The 20270-nt window shown below is 42.1% G+C and overlaps 1 protein-coding gene across 1 annotated transcript; it reads right to left on the reverse strand.

The window, feature by feature from the left end:
- Positions 1–5263: 5263 nt before the first annotated feature.
- LOC147888246 (uncharacterized) lies at positions 5264–12630 on the reverse strand. Its single transcript, XM_087393413.1, has 2 exons — positions 12348–12630; positions 5264–5827 (listed from the first exon to the last, which is right to left on the reverse strand). Exons 1-2 carry the CDS (start codon positions 12527–12529, stop codon positions 5641–5643), a joined length of 369 nt encoding a protein of 122 aa, XP_087249539.1. The 5' UTR covers positions 12530–12630; the 3' UTR covers positions 5264–5640.
- Positions 12631–20270: the final 7640 nt, after the last annotated feature.

Here is a 20270-nt window from a genome sequence, read left to right on the forward strand (position 1 = left end):
TCTTGTTTCCTTAACACACCATGTGTGTTAGCATTGTCTAGCAACTGATAAAAATGATCAGTAAAAAATATACCCGATTGAGCTAGCTCTGTTGCACATCGACCTTGGTATTGTTGTTCTCCTATCGATCCATGCAAAACATCTATAAATCCCAGAATACAATCAATGTTTTGCCATGTCTCATACGATGAAGGGTATAAATCTGAAATAAAACAACACAAGAATGTCAATAAGCAAAGAAAGAAAGCTTCATCTTAAAAATCCATACACCTCGTAAAGAAAAAAACCACAATATAAAAATATACAATTAGGCCTGTGTTGCGGAAGATCATTTGGATAGTCTCACAAGACAAGTTCTTTATGCATGTATACATGCTGAATCAAAACTTCTTTTAGTGATATCTTCCCTCTGGTGATTTTAAAATCTCGTACTCTTCCCTTCCATGACGCCAAGAAAATGTTTTTTGTATGGGATCTTTTTCTTTTGCTAGGTTGCATGAGCACCCATGCTCCTTTCGAAACACTAAACCTTTCCCAAGTTCCTTCCGTTTTGACTATACTTGAATTCTCTACCGAAGAAATAGAAGAAGCAGGTCGACGAGGTAAGGATGTGTGGTATAATTCTGCCTTCATATAGCATTATCATCCACAGAGCGTCTTCCACAAGAACGGCCATGGTTTTTATTCACCATGGAGACCTTGTGAATCTGTAACAGCAGCAAAGTAATGTAAACAAGATAACAAATTGAAGTTTTAAGAAAGAGAAAGTGGGCAGACAGACAGTTGACAAGAAACATCTTACTCTACGCCAAACAAGATCAAGGGAGAAGTTTTGGAAAAGAAGAGGCTGCTGCACAATGAGGCAGTGGTGTAGAATGGTAGACCTTTCGAAGGAAAGGCAACACAACATTTCAAAGTTCAAAGGAAGGTGGAAGCGGGAAGGCCCTTGTCAGATAAAATGTCAGACTAGATTCTATCTTCGTGTCCAAAGATCTTGTGAGAATAAAAAACCAATCTCCGCATTAATGTAGCACGCTTGTACCTACATAAACTGTTGTTTCTTTTTTCTATTTTGTCTTATTTTCATGAATTTCCAACGTTACGTTGGCCCTCTATTGATTGGTTGAGAGCTTATTTTTCCAAACCGTAAAAGGACCCAAAATGAGCTCCCTTTTTTCCTAATGAGTAGCGACCCGTCGACACATACCTTAACAACCACAACATCTCCAGTCCCGTCGTCGCCATAGATCACCAAAAGCTACACAGTCCACCACCGAAATACAACAACTCCAATTGCCTCAAACTGGAGAGAAACAGACCTCGATGGGAATGCTGAGGCTAGACGAAAGCTTTCTAGATTCCATGAGAATCACTAAGATTCCAACGCATCTCCCCGCATACCATTAACACATAGAATTCAAACCAAGCCTTTGGAGATAGGGTTACCCACACTGGTGTGGTTCAACCTTTGGAGATAGGGTTATCCACACTAGCTTGGTTCACCGACCGACACGTGGCAACCTTACCCATATGTGCCACGTCAGCATTGACTGACACATCATTAGTCCATTCCCTCCTACCACATCAGTCTGACATGTGGCAATGCCACATGGACACCTCATTTGTCCACCTCACCTACCGACGTGGCAATCTATCTCACAGTGCCACCTTAGCATTCTGTGCTCTAGCACATGCACACGCTGTCCACATCACCAATGCATTTTTGGGCACTCTTGGGATCAAAATTTGACCATTCTTCCCAGAGCCATAACTTTTGGTCCAAGTGGAATTTGGAGGTAATCCAAAAAGCAAAAATGATTGGTAGATTATGCTCTACGCCTTGAGTACCTCAGATCTGAATGTTGAATCATGCATAGGTCAAAAACATTACATCTTCATCGGAACCACCTCCTGATCTAATGTAGCATACCTAGCACATAAATTGAATACAGATAAAATTCATTTGCTCCATTTTGTGCTTCAATGTGTAGTCTAGCTGTAGACTAGCACAGCCATAGAGTAGATTCAACTCCAACAAGCCACGTAAGCCATTGCCATATTACCCAATTAGTTCCCAACGACATCAGTCCCTTCAGATACACATTCACACATCTGACACCACCTCAGTCTCTTGGCATTCGATAGTTCAGCACTTCACTATGACAGAGTTCGGCACATGAGTGTAATACTTAGCAGAGTTCTCCCCTTGGATTTAAGATTGTTGCACATTTGCACACACAAATGCCACCCATGCAGAATCATATTTATTGACTATTTCTCGGCATTGGTTCCTATTCACATACCCATCAACCTCGTACAACCTCTTGGCTACTCCCGATACACAGTTGTTATCACTTTACTACAAGCTTGATCCTTGGCATATTGCAGTTCTTCCACCATGACTTTGATACACGGGTAAGCCTCTTGCACAAAGCACTAGATCACCTCCAGCATGGAGTTATCCACATCAACAGTTCATGATACACCAATCACAACTCCAAATGAGATCCGTGAGTGGAAAGAGAACCTACTTCGACCGTTCCTTGCCACAGGGTATGTACCAGTTTATGATGCAGATTTGAGCATCATTGGTCTTGAGAGATTGGACGTAGATTTACTACATGATAGCATGGATTAGCCCACACTTTCTGATCATGCATGTTTGATGGTAAGCCCTCAGCACGAGGCAGCCCCATCTACATCAGCACAGTCTGATTCCAATGATGTACATCCATCACATTCATGCATGGATCTAGCTCCATCTACAGTCATGTTAGATACAGATACACCTCAGGAGTTCACTAATGATCATGCAGTTATTTAACAGGTAAGTCCTCAGTATGAGGCACACATCTCCAGTAGCATGTGGAGATATATGCCACAGTCAGCTCTTCAGGTGATTCCATTCCAGCATCCATCAATCATGCTTTCACCTCTGACATAGAGCATACCGTCGACACAGTTTCCATCAGCAATATAGATCAATACATCAATCTTCAAGACATCTCAGCATTGGCTCAATCATGTTACATTGCACCACCCTTGGATCTAGTGATCACCACCTCTTTTGATCAGCAGATCATTCCTCAGCATGAGGAAATTTATGCATCAGTGCAGTAGACATCATCAGGTTTAGCCATAGTGCAACCTTGGGAACCACAGTGTTTTAACATCCACTTATGGCTGTCGTATACAGTCCATACTCGATGCAGATTAGTGATTGGATCCAAGACTACAGATCGATCCAGACATCTGAATTCGACAACCCATATGCCTCAAGGATATCTTATGCATTCTCAGTTTTATTTCAAGCTTCTAGCCCTTCATACTTTTAGCTCCTTCTTGATGAGCTTATGACAAATGCTACATCCCATACCAATGGATGTTTAGCCATCAGACGACCTTCAACTCATGACAGTTGAGCATACAGGTTTGACTAGTTGCTGTACCTTGTCAATTTTATGGGCCTCTTCATCAGCATAGCAAAATATCATAGCTTCACCTTTGGCCCCAAATTTTCAACTTTCAGATCCATCTGTCCACACTGACTATGCAATCTTCTTCGACCCCGCATCATTTGATAGAGACTATAGTTCTACTGCAGCATACCTCCGACATTGCTGTCAGTTCTTTTGGGTTGGTGATACTCTTGTATGTCACAACTTACCAGATCACATATCCATAGCTACATCAACTAGCTTCACATCCAAATGCCTCTTCTACAGAGCAACCGCACAATCCACGATAACACATGATATGTTCAATCTTGACATATTCACCATGCAACCATACACACCGTTTTTCACAGTCATCTTTCAATCAACCAATCTTTGATCTAGATGGACTTTACTTTCTACATATTTCCTTCCTCTTTATGGACATGGAGGAGATAGAAGGTCAATAGAATAGAGGAGACGGAAGGTCACCTTTGGAAGGAAGGAGGAGATGGAAGGTCTAAAAGCCATGGGTTAAGACTTGGCCAAAATTTCAAAATCCAATCCAAAGTATGCAAGGTGAGTTGATTGATAATTTAAGAATCAAATATCCACCTTCAGACGGGGAGTTGTTGAGGATGGTCATGCATCTTTACCCGTGCAAAGCACTTTTTTTTCAATACTCGTCAACACAAGGGACTAATACTCATTTCTTAACCACGAGAAGCATAGCAAATGCTAGCTGCTATGAGAAACATTGCTTATGAATGGCCAATAAGACAAATGCAATTAAGACACTAGGCAAGGCCATAAATCCTTCTTAACTAGGACACATGATTAGCTGACTTCAAAGGAGAGGTGGGGAACTAGATCTCCTGCCAACACAAGTGAATACATCTTGTATGATTGGCATTGTAGCTGTTCACATGATGTTGGAGATATAAGAAAAATGAGTTGCTGCTGCCATTAACAACAAAACCAGTCGATATAATGAAACATCAGTGTAGTATAAAATGAATTGCTGCCATTAACAACAAAACCAGTCTATATAATGAAATAATAGTATATACCTAGATGAATCCAGGAACATTCCCAAACTCATACTCTAAAAACACAACATACTGCAGTTTCAATCTCATGATAGTTGCTCATAAGGTTGAAAACCATAAACTCCATCACGCATAGCAGGGACTAGCCACTATGACATCCCCACTGACGTCATTAGCGCCCAACAGTGGGTGTAGACCATAGTATAAAAAAATGCTCTCACACATACAAATCCACACACCCACACATACTTGAGCATCCATTTATACAAAGTCTTCGTACTGAGTTTCTGTCGGCACTGCGGAGGTGAAGGGCAGACTCAGCCATGACGAAGGCTAGCACTGAAGGAGAAGGCTACAAAAAGTAGTCCAAAATCTCTTCATTCAAGCTACAACTGCTTGTGAAGTCTAAACGATTTCATTTTAGCATCTAAATCTAGCTGATAGGGCAACGCACCATTAAGATAGAAATAATTATCGCAATAATAGTAGCAGGTTTATGCTCCTAATAGTGGATCTGCAGTTTTCACTACTCAGCACATAGATCCTCAAAACAGTTTGGCCATAAGCATACTGATGTTTCTCTCAATTTGACAGACTCCAGGACAAGGACATTGTCCAAAAGCATAGCCGCAGTGTACTACATGTGCTCAGCCTTTCTCCAACAACTCACGTAACAGTCATGATGGAAATACTATGTGACAGCACTCACGTATAACTTGTGCAAGTTCACAATTTTGCAAAAGGTTATGACAAAACCGATTTTACAAAATGCAGACTGTATGCAGAAAATCCCTTTGACCATTTGATATGCACAAAATCACTGTTCGCATTTTCATATACATTTGTATTACTACGACAGTAGTACATATTCAACAAATGGTTGTTGCCAAAAATTTTGAAGAGAGAAATGGCCAGCATACCAGGCAAACTCATACCTTCTAGAGCCTCAGTTACTTTTATGATAGAGTATATGAAGAAGACCTTTAAACTTCCTCTTTTATGAGGTTTGACAAGGTAAATCTTTGTCAAACGTGAAAAGGTGCATGCTAAGAAATAACCCCAGGGAAAAAATGAATGGATGAATATTCCCATTGCTCCTGGAAGAACCTCCTGTGAAGGCTTTACGATAGCAGAAACTCATTTGTACTCTGTGTTAATCAAGGATAATATCCTGTCAAAGTGAAGCCACGCCCAATGATCTCTCCCACACAAAACCACGCATAGCATTCTGCAGTGAAGAGGAAGGCAACGCCAACCTCCTCGACCGTAAGATCATTTCTGTTCTTGATCTTGTTCTTCACGTACTCAAGTTCCTTCCAAAATGCCTCGTACCGTCCAGGTATGCTGCAGAGGAAAGAAAATTTTTAGTCAAGCTGGTAGATTATATTTCATTTATTGACACTAACTTTGACAACATACAAGCATGGTCCAAACTGACGAAGCGTTTTGTCTAAAACTGTATTAATGCTACACTTGAATCTTTTGCCATTGAGGTTTTCTTTGGAGAATTATAAAAAATTCTTCTTAGCTTGTGATGCAGCTCTCTGGTCTCCTAGTGTCAAGCCGTAGACTACTAAAAAGTCCCACAGGGAAATTCATTAAAATTCTCTTCACAAGGAGAAATTCATTAGTAACTCTATGCTCCTGGTGTTGCTAATTTACTTCCATTTGCCCAGAGAGAAAAAACGTTCTATTAATGCTTGAGAAAAACTAACCATACAAATTAGCTATTTGAGAAAAGGGGCACCTCTGTAATCCTCTCCAAGTGGCTTGCCCTGGAAGGCCAGAGCACTCATCCGGATCCCATTGTACCTCTCCCACAACCAACGCTGCCAATCGTGACCGGTCCTGCCTATCAATGGACCCACCCTTACCAAGACCATGCCCTACCCTGATCCTCTGCCACTCAAGCATATCTAAGGTCCCATCGAACTTTGGGCCACCCCGTCTCTTTGGCTGGGGAAAACCCTTGCTCTAAGCTATAGTGCATGGCACGGAAAGTTTTGAGGGCGGTACAAAAAAAGGATCCTCAGGGGCACCCTTGTCTTAGAGAACCATCCAATACCAACTCCGGAAAGCTGAGGCTCTATTTAGACCAATTGTCCAAGACTCTGGGATTATGCACTGCCAAAAGCACCTGGAGAGGGACGGTATCAGGCCATCCTTGCCTAGCCACTTCCACAGTGGGAGGCATCCAAGAGCTCCTCATCTGTGAACAAGGGATCCACCTGCCTGTTAATGCACAGGGAGACCACCGAAGGAGTGTGCTCAAATTGATTCCCTGGGCTGCAAGAACCTGAGGGGACTACTATGATTGAAACACCTATTGATAGATTGGACATGTCATCTCAAGATTCTCCCAGGGGTCTGAGCAAATTTGGTCACTGAAAATCTGCCCGGTCATCCCTTCTTGCTAGATCCAACGTACCCTGGAAGTGAAGAGAACACCCCGCACAACTTTGAGGTCTGGAGGTCAAGGCGTGCACTCTCGTAATCGTCTGCAAGCCACCAATAGACTTTACAATACACTTAAGCTTGCTAATGCTATATGAGCTGTGCACCGAGCCAATCCAATCAGCCTGTGAGGAAACTCAGTCTGCTACCAAATCTCCGCCATGGATTATTGGACCTCCTCCTCCTCCTGTAGCAATGGCCTACGAGAAAGCCATTACATTTTTTTTTCCAGGGGTGCACTGGATTTGAAAATGAAAAGGCTGTAGAAAGATGGACCATCTCATACGCCTGCCTCTCAAGAGGGGTTGCTTCAAGAAGTATTGAAGGCTTTGGTGGTCTGTCTTAACAGGAAATCTGTCCCTAACAGATAATTCTCATAGTCATCATCAAACAAGCATTAGAGATGCCCTCTAATTCTGTTAGATTTAGTCGACTTATCCCCCAATTACCACTACGATTCCCAATAACACATGTAGTCCCTGATCCAAGGCAAGTATCATCCCCAATTTCAAAATGACTAGATCTTGCATCTTCATGGAATCACGATTGTGTTAGGCTCCATAGACACATCAACATCATAATTATCACCCATATTATCAACATGCATATAGAGTCCACTATATCTTCCTCAAAGTTTAATGACAAAATTGTATGAGGCATTGGTCATGTCTCCCAACTCCGCATCATTTGCATCATCTCCATAACCATATCTAAGCACAACACATGTATCACTAGAAGCATCAAAAAAGTCTCAACCAAGTATTGTGTCCAAGTACATACTAGCATCCACATCCACATGCACCTTCTCAATATCAACATCATGCTCACACATCCCCACCACTACTCAACTTGAAGGGAGAGAATAGCTTTCTACAACTGTTGTTTCTCCTCTAAGGAGAGGGAGATCTGGATGACTCAGGGTGCTACAATGTGAGCCCCTCTTGGCCAGACCAAAAGGTGACCTTCTAGATCACTACCCCTTTGTCAAAACTGTCACCTGCTACCAAGAGAGCGAAAAGGGAAAAGGAAAACAGCAGCTTTGGGGGAGAGGGACGGGAGGGGAATCGGGATTTGGACCGCTGGTTTGCGAAATCGGTTTGCAAGTTGAGCCAGCACAACGGAATGGTGAAAGTCAAAGGTAGAGGCCCTAAAACAGGTGAAAAAAGGGGGCTGGAGCCTGGCAGCATCCGTAAAAAGGGAGTCGAATGCCCTTGGCTGGCTGCCAGAAAACACTCCAAGGGGCTGGGGCCAGCAAGACCAAGGGTACACAGAGCGGAAGAGGGTAAGAGCCACTTGTGGGAAGACGAGGGCGAAAGACAAGCCAGCACAGGCTGGAAAATTGGCTGAGATCCAGCTCCAAGCAGGTTGGGAAGAGAGAGGAACAGAAAAGAAAAGGGGCTGAGCACGAAGAAACGGGTGTAGGAGCGAGGAGAGGTGGGAAGGGGGCAATAGGGCTAGCAGGAAGGAGGCAGAGCAGACAGCAGCAGCAGCTCCGTACCGCAGCATGTCTTCTGATTATATATACCATGACATGTACTTAAGCAATATATTCACATGCATGAGAAGTGCATGCTATGAAATCAGTGCACATTGCAGCACCTCAAAAGTTGCAACATCTCATTGTGAAACAAATAGGGGCACGTCAATATTCCTTGATTTTATACACATCGATATCTTGAGACCCTATTTTGTCCCCCAAGGCTAAGGGTCAACTAAAAACATAAAATGGCTCAACTGTCATTTCTTGAGTGTCCATTCATGCCATAACCTTTGTAATGTTGTTACAATCTCGAAGTTCCTATCAAACCAAGGGTAATTGAACCTATAATGATGGCTTACGCTGATCATATAAAGTCCTTCGAATCTCAAGAAACACATTTTTCATCAATTGAGAATCTCTCAACCCTGAAAGAGATATAAGGCTAACTTCCCAAACGTATATGGCATCAATCCATGTAAACCCTCTGATTTTTTCAGGCACTAACAATGTCACATTTCAAAAACTAAAAACAAAGAATGCAAGAAGCACACGCCTTACCAAAAAAACACACGTATGTCAATCATAGTTTGCTTCATTTCCCTTTCTTCATATCACCAAAAACAAAACAACATGAACTTTGTTTCACATGGATGAACGAAGAGACAGAGAGGAGGAAGGGATTCACGAAAAAAGGTGTGCAAATTCCTTTAAAAAACAAAAAACGTGTGGAGAATCCCACAAATCACCATGCAAATCTCCCCTATAATATTCCTCTATCAAGGGAGCGCTAAATATCCAAAGTTTACACAACATGTAATTCAAGCAAAAGCATCCAACCATTGCTCCCACGATGACAGCCAACCATTAGCACGCTTGACCAAATGCAATTCAGCAAAGGTCAAAGGAAGGGATTCCCTTAATTAATATGAAGATTCTTTGAAAAAAAAAGGCATGTGGAAAATTCCACATCACCATGCATAGCATTGCTCTATCAAGGGAATGCTAATAATCAACAGTTTGCACAACATATCACTCTACATGACTCTAAGCAAAAGCTCCCAACCATTGCTCCCACTATGACAGCCTCAAGCCTGCTTGATCAAATGCACTTCACCTGAATAGCAAGATTTGTACATAACTTTGTGAGGAATCATCCAGCTAGAAGTGAAAGCATAAAACCCCTAAAGATGAATCCATCAAAGATGTCCTTGGATTCAGAAAGCAAAGCACTCTACACATATAGATGAATCCAAGGACATACCCAAACTTATCCTCTGAAAACACAACAAACAGTGATGTGTATATGCATATGTATATCCCTTTGCATATCAATACACCCTGTCAAGGATGGAGAAATGAGGGGATAAAAAACCCTTTTAATAACCTCTAGTGAGAGGTAGGCTGTCCTAAAGAAATTAGGGGTGGAGGAATGAGAGGATCATGGACCCTTTTAATAACCTCTACTGAGTGGTAGGCTGTCCTAAGGTCTTGCCCACATGGGTGCCTAGTTGGCCCACTCAAGGATGCATTGCAATAACTCCAAGTCATCCTACCTAAGAGGTGTTGAGTTATCTACCTTGATCATACGAATCGTGGTAGTTTTTCAAGGTTTGTGAAGAGTCAAGAATCATGTGTTAATATTCTGAGGACCAAGACGTGATGAACTTACCTATGCACATGTTGGAAGTCAATGTCCCCCACCCGTGAGCCCCCATATGAGGAGGACATGGGGGGGCATATGACTATGAGGGGGAGGGATAATGGGGAGTGATTGGGCGGCAAGATATGCAGCAGAACAGCAGCATGGAGGGCTGCAAGGAAGGCCACAAAGGGCAGGAACACCAGCCCTAGTGAATCCCTTGGCAGCCTATATAAGGGGCTGCCAGGGGGGGTGGGTTGGGGCTGAAAAGGCGCCGACTACCCAGTCGGCCAGCCCCCAAACAGCCGACCCAGGAGTTGGCCTGCCGGTCCCCCTATAAAAGGGTCCCTTTCCCCCCTCAATTCTCCGTCAGCCACTGAAGCCAAAAGAGGCAGCACAGAGCAGGAGAAGTCTAGGAGAGTTCTCAGTTTTGGCAGTCCAGCCCTTGCTGGTCCTTTTGTGCTCACCTTGAACTGTCTTGCCCACTATTTGGTGGAGGAATACTATCTGAGTTCTCTCTCTCGCGTACGCTGTTTATGCTCTATCTTTTGAGTGAGGTATTCAAGGGTGGTTTGGACTCTGCATCATTGAGTGTGTGGTTACTATTCCACATAGGTTGTGAGGTTAGAGAGATTCTTTCCTTCATTTCCAACACCACAATCACATATGCTAGATAACTTTAAGTGGTGATGGCACGGGATGAGGCCATCACGACTCTTCTTATTCTTATAAACTTAGCATGTAACGAGGCTAGTAGGCGCATGTTCTTGTTTGGCAACTATGTATTTCTATCATCTTGCACTGTTTTTTATGCGGGATGCAAAGAATGAAAAAGGGTGTTGATGTGAACAGCCAAGGGATGACAAGCTCCTTTGAAGCCTCTAGGACTATCCTGAAGCAACAATTGTTCTCGCTAAGGTACAAAAGCAAGTACTGAGCTGTCTGATCATGTATCCAACCTACGATCTTTGGAACGGCAGTTGAGGAGTTTAAATTTATGTCAAAGCACATGATGCAATTGCAGTGTTGCTGACTAGTGTTTAAGTCAATTGAATTTTCTACAAACACACACACACACACAGAGTATATGCATATATCTTCCAACGCAGAGTTTGGTCCATGCAAAGAACCATGAAGCTTCTTTTTGTTGTGAAGCACATGAAAAACAAGAAACCAATGAGGACAGAAGAAGATAATTTGCCACTACTGCAAGGAGAGACACAAGCCTAAGAAGCGCTTCAAGAAATTCTTGGGCATGAAAAAGCAGGAAGAAAAACAAGCTAAGTCAAATGGAGTCGCTGAAGATAAGCCAATGACAAACCAGAGTTCATTTTTTCAGTATGAGAACATCCTTCAGCATGCCATAACCTGCACTAGAATAACCTGATCTAAAGCAACCATATTATTGCCACTAAAATGGCCAACAATCTGGTCCAGTTTTAAGGAATTCATGGCAGTGTCAATTGCGTTGAAACTCAGACTCAGCATATCCTGAAAAGGGATGCGTTTCCTTCCAGATTTGTCTAATTGCACTGGAGTTCATGGATTAGGGGTACTTTCCAAGTTTTATTCCGTTAAGTACGTATTATTTCTTAGATAGATCTTGCCTGGAAGTTTGCGCATCTCTTCCAAGGAGACAATATCAGCGTTGCATTGTTCACTTCAGCTTAGGAAAAGACTTTTAGAAGAGACCAAATGTCCACGAGGCCTTTCGAAGACGTCTCTCTCTCTCTCTCTCTCTCTCTCTCTCTCTCTCTCTCTCGGGAGGAGTTCCATAACTAATCCCTTAGCAAAGCTGATGTGCTCCTTCTCCCTTCGTCTAGACATGTACATCATAGTTGCAAAACTTGGACAAGTATTGCATTAGCTGGTTGGCCATCCATGTTGGATAAATTGTTTGCCGTCCGTTTCTTTCTGATAAAAGAGACTTTAAAATGAGCGTAGCCAAAACGGGTGACGGAATTCACAACGAAATCCTGCGATATAAACTGCTGTGAGCCAAAAGCGTAGGAGCGGTGGAATTAGGTGGAAGCAATTGACAACATCGATGATCATCGGTGATTTATTAAGCAGAAGCAACAACAAAGAGCCAACAGAGGCGAGACAAATGGGGTTTCAAAATCGTCTTCAAACTTAATTTTGTTCAAAAGCAGTCGATACAAAACGAAGCATTTACAACTTTCTGCTTCGTTAAGCACGCGACATGAGACGGACAACCTTAATGCCAATTTGCCATAGCACGAGACGATGAGTGTGCCGACAAAAGGAAAACAGGCAAATCGGGAGGTTACCTGGCGAGACGAGTGTAGAGGAGCTGCTTTGAGAGCTCCTGGCACTTCTCCACGGTTGGCTCCTTGGCAATATACTGCTTGTTGTTCTCCAGCAGATTCTTATAGAAGGCAGAACCGTGCTTGGAGGCGAACTGAGAGGCCAGACTGGCCTTGCTCTGGAACTGCTTCAAGTAGGTGCCCATGTTGATGCCGGATCAGATCTGCAGGGAGAGAGGAAGAGGAAGAAAGAAGTGGTAGTCTGCCTTCCAAAATAGGGTTGGCTCTTGCTCTTGCTCTTCGATCTCTACTTAACCTGGGTTCAACGGGGGGAACAAAAAAAACAAGGTGAGACGGAAAGTTCGCGTTTTCATTTTTTATTATTTTTTAATGATGTAGCGAGTGTAGTGTAGAGCAATGAATGGTCATGATGTAGTGTAGTGTAGTGTAGACCAAATGTTCGAGCGCTCTAGTTACATTTTTGTTACAACACACTTTGGCCCCCTACTATTTCGGTTCTCTCTCTCTCTCACAGAGTTTGCAAATCATTCGAACTTTCCTATACACGGGCTTCCATCATAGGTGTTGCAAATTAATCATTCATTCATCTTGACAATTGTTTTCTTTTGACAAAACGAATTGAGGCAGTGCTCACGAGTACTTGTACTCACTTATTTATTTCATGAGAGGGAGTCAAGTGTAGACTAATATATGAAGTTCGTGCCGTGTTTTGTTTGTGTTGGTCCATATGTGGTCCATAGTTTACCCGTGCTCGTTGTAATAAGTTGTCTCATTTTGTAAGATGACATTAGTTGTTCAATGCTCACCATTGCATTTGTAGTTGATTTATAGTCAATGTTGAAATCACCCACAATGTATGTTGTCACCATCGGTGGGACTCTGTCCAACATTATATGCATGGCTTGTATTACCACGCATGCTTTTGCTCTTGGTGACTTCTATATGTTAAGTACTATAATTTGTTGGTGTACTCTTGTGTGTATCAACAAAAGAAGGCACTCGTAGCCTTATACGTACACGCTCTCTTGCCGGATTAATGTTAATTCTTTCTTGTAGTAGGTTACAAGGCTTAGTCCTTCAATTGTTGCAACGCTATTAAATCCTTCTAGCGGCAACGCTAGAAGCGTGTTTGCATGTGTCTTGCAAACACAAAATGGTCGTCTCAAGGACGCTTTTAGAATTCAACAAGTCGCTTTTGTGAGATTATAAAGATCTCGTGTTCAGGCTTTGAGTGTAGCTTCTTTTGTGTTGGTGGTTGAGAAGTTAGCCTATTCGAATATCCAAGTGGACCTTTCGCGCAACCTTGGAATTTCTTGTAGGACTACTGGATCGACTTTTATGTTTTTTTTTTCTAGTTTGGAGAGGAAGTAAAGATTGGTCAGGCCATGTACTCGCAATAGCACAGTGTACACGAGTCCATGTGATTTGATCCCTGCAAGGTCAAACACTAGTGCTTCCATGGTTAGGCCTTGAGAACGGTGAATTTTCTTAGTAGCTACAGCTTGGATTGGAAATTGTGTTCTTGTGAATGTATTAAGTTGGTTGTTGCCAACTTGAAATTCTCAAACGACTTGTGTTATCGGTGTCCACGTAGTTGGTGTTTTGTCGTTGTATAAGCATTCGTTCTCATAGTGAGTTCTTGCCCCTGCTTGTTTGTCACTGAATTCTATCCATACAATGAGTAGTTTTATTGCGGTGTTGGAGTCCCTAAATATGCCATCCGCACCATTTACTACATCATCATTGGCATCCAGATTACCTGAACATATTTCAATTATCATGAGGTTGAGGTCATTGTGGAGTCCGCAGGTTTTCTTGGGGTCATTTGGTACTGTTATTGTTTTGCTGCAACTTCTTTGCCTGACATTGACTACTTTGAGTACGTGAGGTTGGCCTTCTAACTTGCTAAAGACCTAGTCATTGTGTTTGTCTTTGTCAGAGTTTGTGAAAAATAAGTGTGGAACAATGTGCTTGTTTAGTGGGCCTTAAAGTGGACAATGTTTAGGTTGGAGATGTTTGCATCAGTTTGTGAGCTTGTGCAGATCTTGTTAAGCATGTTTAAGAATGGGAGATTATCTTGACGCATTGGTCGCTTCAGTTCGCAATAGCAAATGTGCGACCTTGCATAGATGATGTTTCCGATTGTTCAAGAAAAATCCCTGAATCTTTTACTGGGATTGCTTGGCATAGGTTACCACAAAAATTAATATCCACACCATCAAAAGATTTATCATGGTTATGTTATATTTCACGCATTTGCATGTCCATTGCAAGGAGAGTGGTCAAGCCAACTAGTGAAATTCCATCGATAATTAATAGTTCAACGCTTTTGTATTGGGTAGGCATAATTTGTACCTTGTCTGCTTAATAATGGTAAGTGTGGTGCTGCATGTATTGTGCTTCTGCCAATCGATTTTGCTCTTACTGGTGTATGCCAGTAACAACACTTTTGGGAGTTCAATGTCTATTGTGTCTTTGTGTGAATAATATCGGTAAGTGCTTGTGCGATCATCATCACCATGAAAGTTTTCCTAGCTCCTACATTTTCCGATATAAACAAGTGGAAGAGTGTGCACATCAGTGTTCTCGAGAAATAGCATCCTCTCCTCAGGGTTGCTCGTGTTGATGTACATGAATTGCTTGGTCATGCTGGTAAGCAGTAACGAGAGACACAAGTACGCTACTTGCTGTGCACTAATGTGTTGTGTGTTTAGAATCGCAATGCCGACCTTTCTAACACGCTCGTTTGCAAGGCCATTGTTTTGGAAACTTTGTACACATTGTTAGTTTCTTGTCAATTTTCATTATGTATGACATGCAACAATAAGATGCTGCACCCTGAGAATTCAAGATGAATTGCACATCAGTGTTCACTCCCCACAGTTCTGTCAAACCTAGGTTGAAGTTATTTGTGTACATGACTTTGGGTACTCTTTTCAAGAAGATTATTGGTTGTGAAATGTTGCTTCTTAGTGCTAGCACATACTCATTCTCTTTCATGGACATGTTCTAGAGGAACATGTCGAAGTTTGACATTGTGGTTGTTTCATCATGAATTGCTTTTGATATTTACTTAAAGTTGGCCTTGTGAGCCATTGTAGTGTTTTGGTCACTCATTGGTACTAGAATTCTTGTTTGTCGCATGGGTGCCCTTGAGATTCCAAATCGATAGTGCCTTCCTTTTTGGTACAGGTTTTCCTATGTTTGTGCGTTTGTAAGTCACTTTGCGTGTCTTGAAGTTTTGTAGTGTCTGTCATTATATGCACGTCTATAAAGGCCTCTAAGACATTGTTGTCGTAGTTTTCGTAGGTTGGTGCTGCCTCTATCCATAACAAACCATCATGTTGGCTTCCTCTGTTCTGAAACTCCGTTATGAAGAAGAAATCCAAAGTTGGTTCTTGATGCAATAACGTTTTCAAAGCTTTGAATTTGTGCACATTGTATTGCGCAGTTGTGATCGATCGAACAAGGTCTCGATAGAACAAGTTTGTTTAGTTTTAAGCCTTTCATCTTGTAGTTTGCGAAGGTATGCCAACAAAGGTTCCCATTGTCTTTCAACTACAAACAGTGTGATGAAGGTGTGGGCGACCCCAACTATCTAACCATTGCAAAAACATTCTGTTTCAAGTGTTCTTTGTAGTCAAATGATGTTTGTAGGCAAACAAAGTCACGGTATCCAATTTTTTATTGTAGCAACTTCTTGATGTTCATGTCCATTATTGTGGCCTTTGCTTGAAAGGGTTGTCCCTTAGAGCTGGCCTTTTCACATGCATACCCAAGTTGATGATATTACCTGTCGGACCAACACTTTCATAGTCTTGAAAATAAATTTTCAATTGAACATGCAAATCTTCTATCTTTCTTTTTTAGTTGTTGGTAGCTTGTTCGGGTGGGTATGGCATATGCATGAACTTGCCTGTAGAATAGAGTTGGAAATGCCAGTTCTTCGCAGTGCTCATCCTCCTTAAAAAGACTGAGTGGGGAAAAGCCTTGCGATGGGGAAATGATTAATGGTTTTTCCTCGAAGTCAACAACCTGCTGGCTCGTATAAATACGATGGACCAATGTGTCTGTTTCAAGGTCAGCATATAAATGTTCCTCGAACAATGCTATTGGTGTGTTTGAAATTGTCTACTCACCACTTTGTAGTTCCCGCATGTGTTCTAGCCATGTGTTGTTGTACTTTACGTTGTGTTTGTAAAGTGAATTGTTGAGCAATTCATGTAGTGCGCACATTGTCAGGGTTGGACGCACCAAGCCGCTCATGAAGTTGTGGTCATATTGTAGATGATGCTTGATTGTGACCAAAATTATTGCATTGTCACTTATGAACCTTAGTAGTATGTGTTGTGCTATGTCCACATCAGTGAAGATGTTAATAACACTATGGTGAAGGCCAAGCTATCCATCATACGTAAGCTATCTAATTTTGTACGAATGGTATTCTTATAGAAATGAGGTGTTCCTCGATCTTGTTGAGAGCGGATGTGTACTTTCTTTTGGGTGACATGTTCATTTTCATTTGTGAGAATCTGGGCACTTGCTTGACAAGGAGCTGTCCATAACAAAGCAAACACACGCAAAGCCTTTCCAGTGTTGGGGATGTCGTTATTATGTTCTTATCTTGCATGAACGTTTGGAGGTCTGCACTAACATGCCTTAAGTTTGATTTGAATGTTAGGCATCCATAGCATGAGCATGAAAAACATGGCATGTTTGATTTTCTTACGGTACATGGCTTGGTCTTTGTTAATCCCTATTTTCCATTTCGAGGTTCTTGGTATGTCAATGACATTAGCGAGGGGTGGGTGTCCCACGCAACTACCCAATGCAGCTTGCAATACTTACAGGTACCCCGAGCTGGTGTCCCTCTCCCTGGTATGCTATTTGAGTGATACGTTGCTGCGTTAAGCTTGTATATCTTGTTGCATATGCCATGAACATCATGTTTGTTGTTGCAACGATGGTCCACGTATAGAGCAACGACGATGACTGCTCTTGCCGGTGTGTCTTTGTGTTCTTGCATCAATTGTATTAACCATGACTCCTCTTCTTCTGTCCAAATCTTGTACGTGCGTTTAGTTCTTGGGTAGAGAAGTGGGAAAATTGTGGCAGGCTTTGTTCCCTCATTTATAAGTAGAACGTGGGCTTTGCTCCCCTAGGAACTTCCTACGTCCATTGCTTGGGTAATTGACTACCCATTGTATATGAGGACGGAAAAAGAATGTCCAAGACCATCATGCAAGGCAGAGAGGCAGTCAAAGACTAACAGTCGAGAGGAAGCAGAGTTTTGAAACACCATATTCATGTTTTTTTTTGTGCGGTAGTCTCTTCTTCATTATCCTCATGCAATTCTTGTAGTGTGTGCCATAGTGTGTTGTAAATGCACTTGATGTTCTCTTGCAATGTTTGTATCAGTGGTTTGTAATCATGTGAAGGGTAGACAACTAGTAAGCAAGCCAGCAAATCAGTGTTATATGGTTGCTCCTTAACAATTTCTCTATTCCATTTGGCATTATAAGAGGCGAGGTCAACTATTGGATCCTTCAACATGAAAATAATTCTATCCCTCTCTATTTTGGGGAAGGGACATGATAGAAGGTGCGCAATGCCTCGACATTGGTCAAAAAAGAGATGCATGCTTTCACAACTCCATCATGCTTCAATTGAAATGCAACAAACATCTGCATGGAGATTATGCTATTTTTTCGTGTTTCATTTTTTTGTACAACGAAAATCTAGAAACTGTAGCAACCAAAAAAAAAAGGTAGAATCAGTATCACACAAATTGTATATACAAATTTTTACAAGTGGAGGTGTTTACAATAGAAGTGAGCATGTATGGGCTGGCCTCTCACTATGCATAGCACTAGCGGTGGCATATTTATGTGCAATGCATCAAAACATCAAAGACGAAGGTATTCTTTACTACTCAAGCACCATCTACTTTCATACTTTCTTGGGTAAATATATGGATTAAGATATGTAAAAACACAGCTCAAAATTTTTGGCTCGGGCATGTTAGCTCGGTAAATTTTCATACCCACATCCTAGTAGGCACCACAATGATTGACCATGCCTTGGTTGTTTTGCACATAAAGCAACCTCAATAACTTTCCCAGAGGGGGATTCATATCTCAAATTCCTTGTTTATAGGAGCAAAAGGTACATGAGACTAAACGTACTCGGACCCCCAAAAGATTCTTAAGATGACCACGGAGCTCTACGGGAGTTTGTTTTAGGCTGAGGAGGAGTCTCTCACTGCTTGGCAGCAAAGGAGGTTGTTTGGGTCCATAGGCCAATAGTAGTGTCTTAGAGCATGAATAGACAACTAGAGATACCCTTCACAGATGAAAAGCTCTCAAAGGCCCTCAAGGCCCTCCCTTCGCAGAAGTGCCCTAGAGAGGAGGGATTCACACTGGATTTCTTTATTTCTTCCAAGAGCACATTTGCACCCTGCTTCAACTAGAGATTTTTGATGCAAGCTCTCTATTGTAGTCTTGAGTTGAGGTTAAATTTGTTTGATCCCAAAAGGGGGAGATAGAGCTGACTTTTGATAGCTGACTTATGATAGTGGAGGCCAATTAATCTATTGGACACCACATATAAAGTCTTGGCCAAGGTCTTCCTCACCTTTTAGGAGGCTCTAGATTGTTGGGCTTGGGAGAGTTGCAGCCTCTTGCTATCCTTCTCTTGGACTTTGAGAAGGCATATGATAGGTGGAGTAGTCCTTCCCAGAGGGAGGCATATGATAGGGTGGAGTGGTCCTTCTTGGAGGGCATCACGCAATGTTTAGGTTTTCATATAGATGGATTAGAGAGGTCTCGGCCTTGTACATATGGAGCTTTAGTCAAATGCTTATCGATAGCCATATAGGCAGGGATTTCTCTCCCTCATACTCAATGCAAAAGGGTTGCCCACTTGCCCCCTTCCTCCTCCTTTTCGTAGTAGGGGCAATGGGTTGCAATCAAGCCAAGTGCCTTATAGGGATGAGGCTTCTAATTCAAGAGAAGGAGGAATTGCTAGACTTAGAGTTTGCAGATAACACCACACTTTATGTGGAGAAATCTGCAATGAGCCTCAAGGCAATTAGGGAGGCTCTAGCCACCTACCATGTGGCATGTGGGGCGAGGACTAACTGGGCTAAATCAGTTCGTTTTCTTATAACAATTGAGGAGTATCAAGAGATTTGAGATTGGGGGACAACTTTGGGATTTAGATGGAAACCAAACGAGGCTAGTAGGTGCATGTTCTTGTTTGGCAACTATGTATTTCTATCATCTTGCACTATTTTTTATGTGAGATGCAAAGAATGAAAAAGGGTGTTGATGTGAACAGCCAAGGGATGATAAGCTCCTTTGAAGCCTCTAGGACTATCCTAAAGCAACAATTGTTCTCGCTAAGGTACAAAAGCAAGTACTGAGCTGTCTGATCATGTATCCAACCTACGATCTTTGGAACGGCAGTTGAGGAGTTTAAATTTATGTCAAAGCACATGATGCAATTGCAGTGTTGCTGACTAGTGTTTAAGTCAATTGAATTTTCTACAAACACACACACACACACATAGAGTATATGTATATATCTTCCAACACAGAGTTTGGTCCATGCAAAGAACCATGAAGCTTCTTTTTGTTGTGAAGCACATGAAAAACAAGAAACCAATAAGGACAGAAGAAGATAATTTGCCACTCAAATAGTGAGATATCTTAGATGCTAGGTGGGCAGGGACGCTTCACTAGAGCAATAGATTGCCCTGATACTCATGAGTATGTGGTGCAATCTTCTATGTTCCAGTCAAACTCTCTTTAGCAAGTAAGGCCTTGGTGGCCAACTAGGTCCTCCTTGCCACAACCCGCGTACATAGCCTCTTGTTGGTGCTTTCAGCATGGGACAGCTTAGGTGCTTGGTGTGCAACTCCCTTTG

The sequence above is a fragment of the Dipteris shenzhenensis genome, chromosome 22 (assembly GCF_047967505.1).
Source record: "Dipteris shenzhenensis isolate YYH24624 ecotype China chromosome 22, Dip_SZ_1.0, whole genome shotgun sequence".
Classification (NCBI taxonomy): domain Eukaryota; kingdom Viridiplantae; phylum Streptophyta; class Polypodiopsida; order Gleicheniales; family Dipteridaceae; genus Dipteris; species Dipteris shenzhenensis.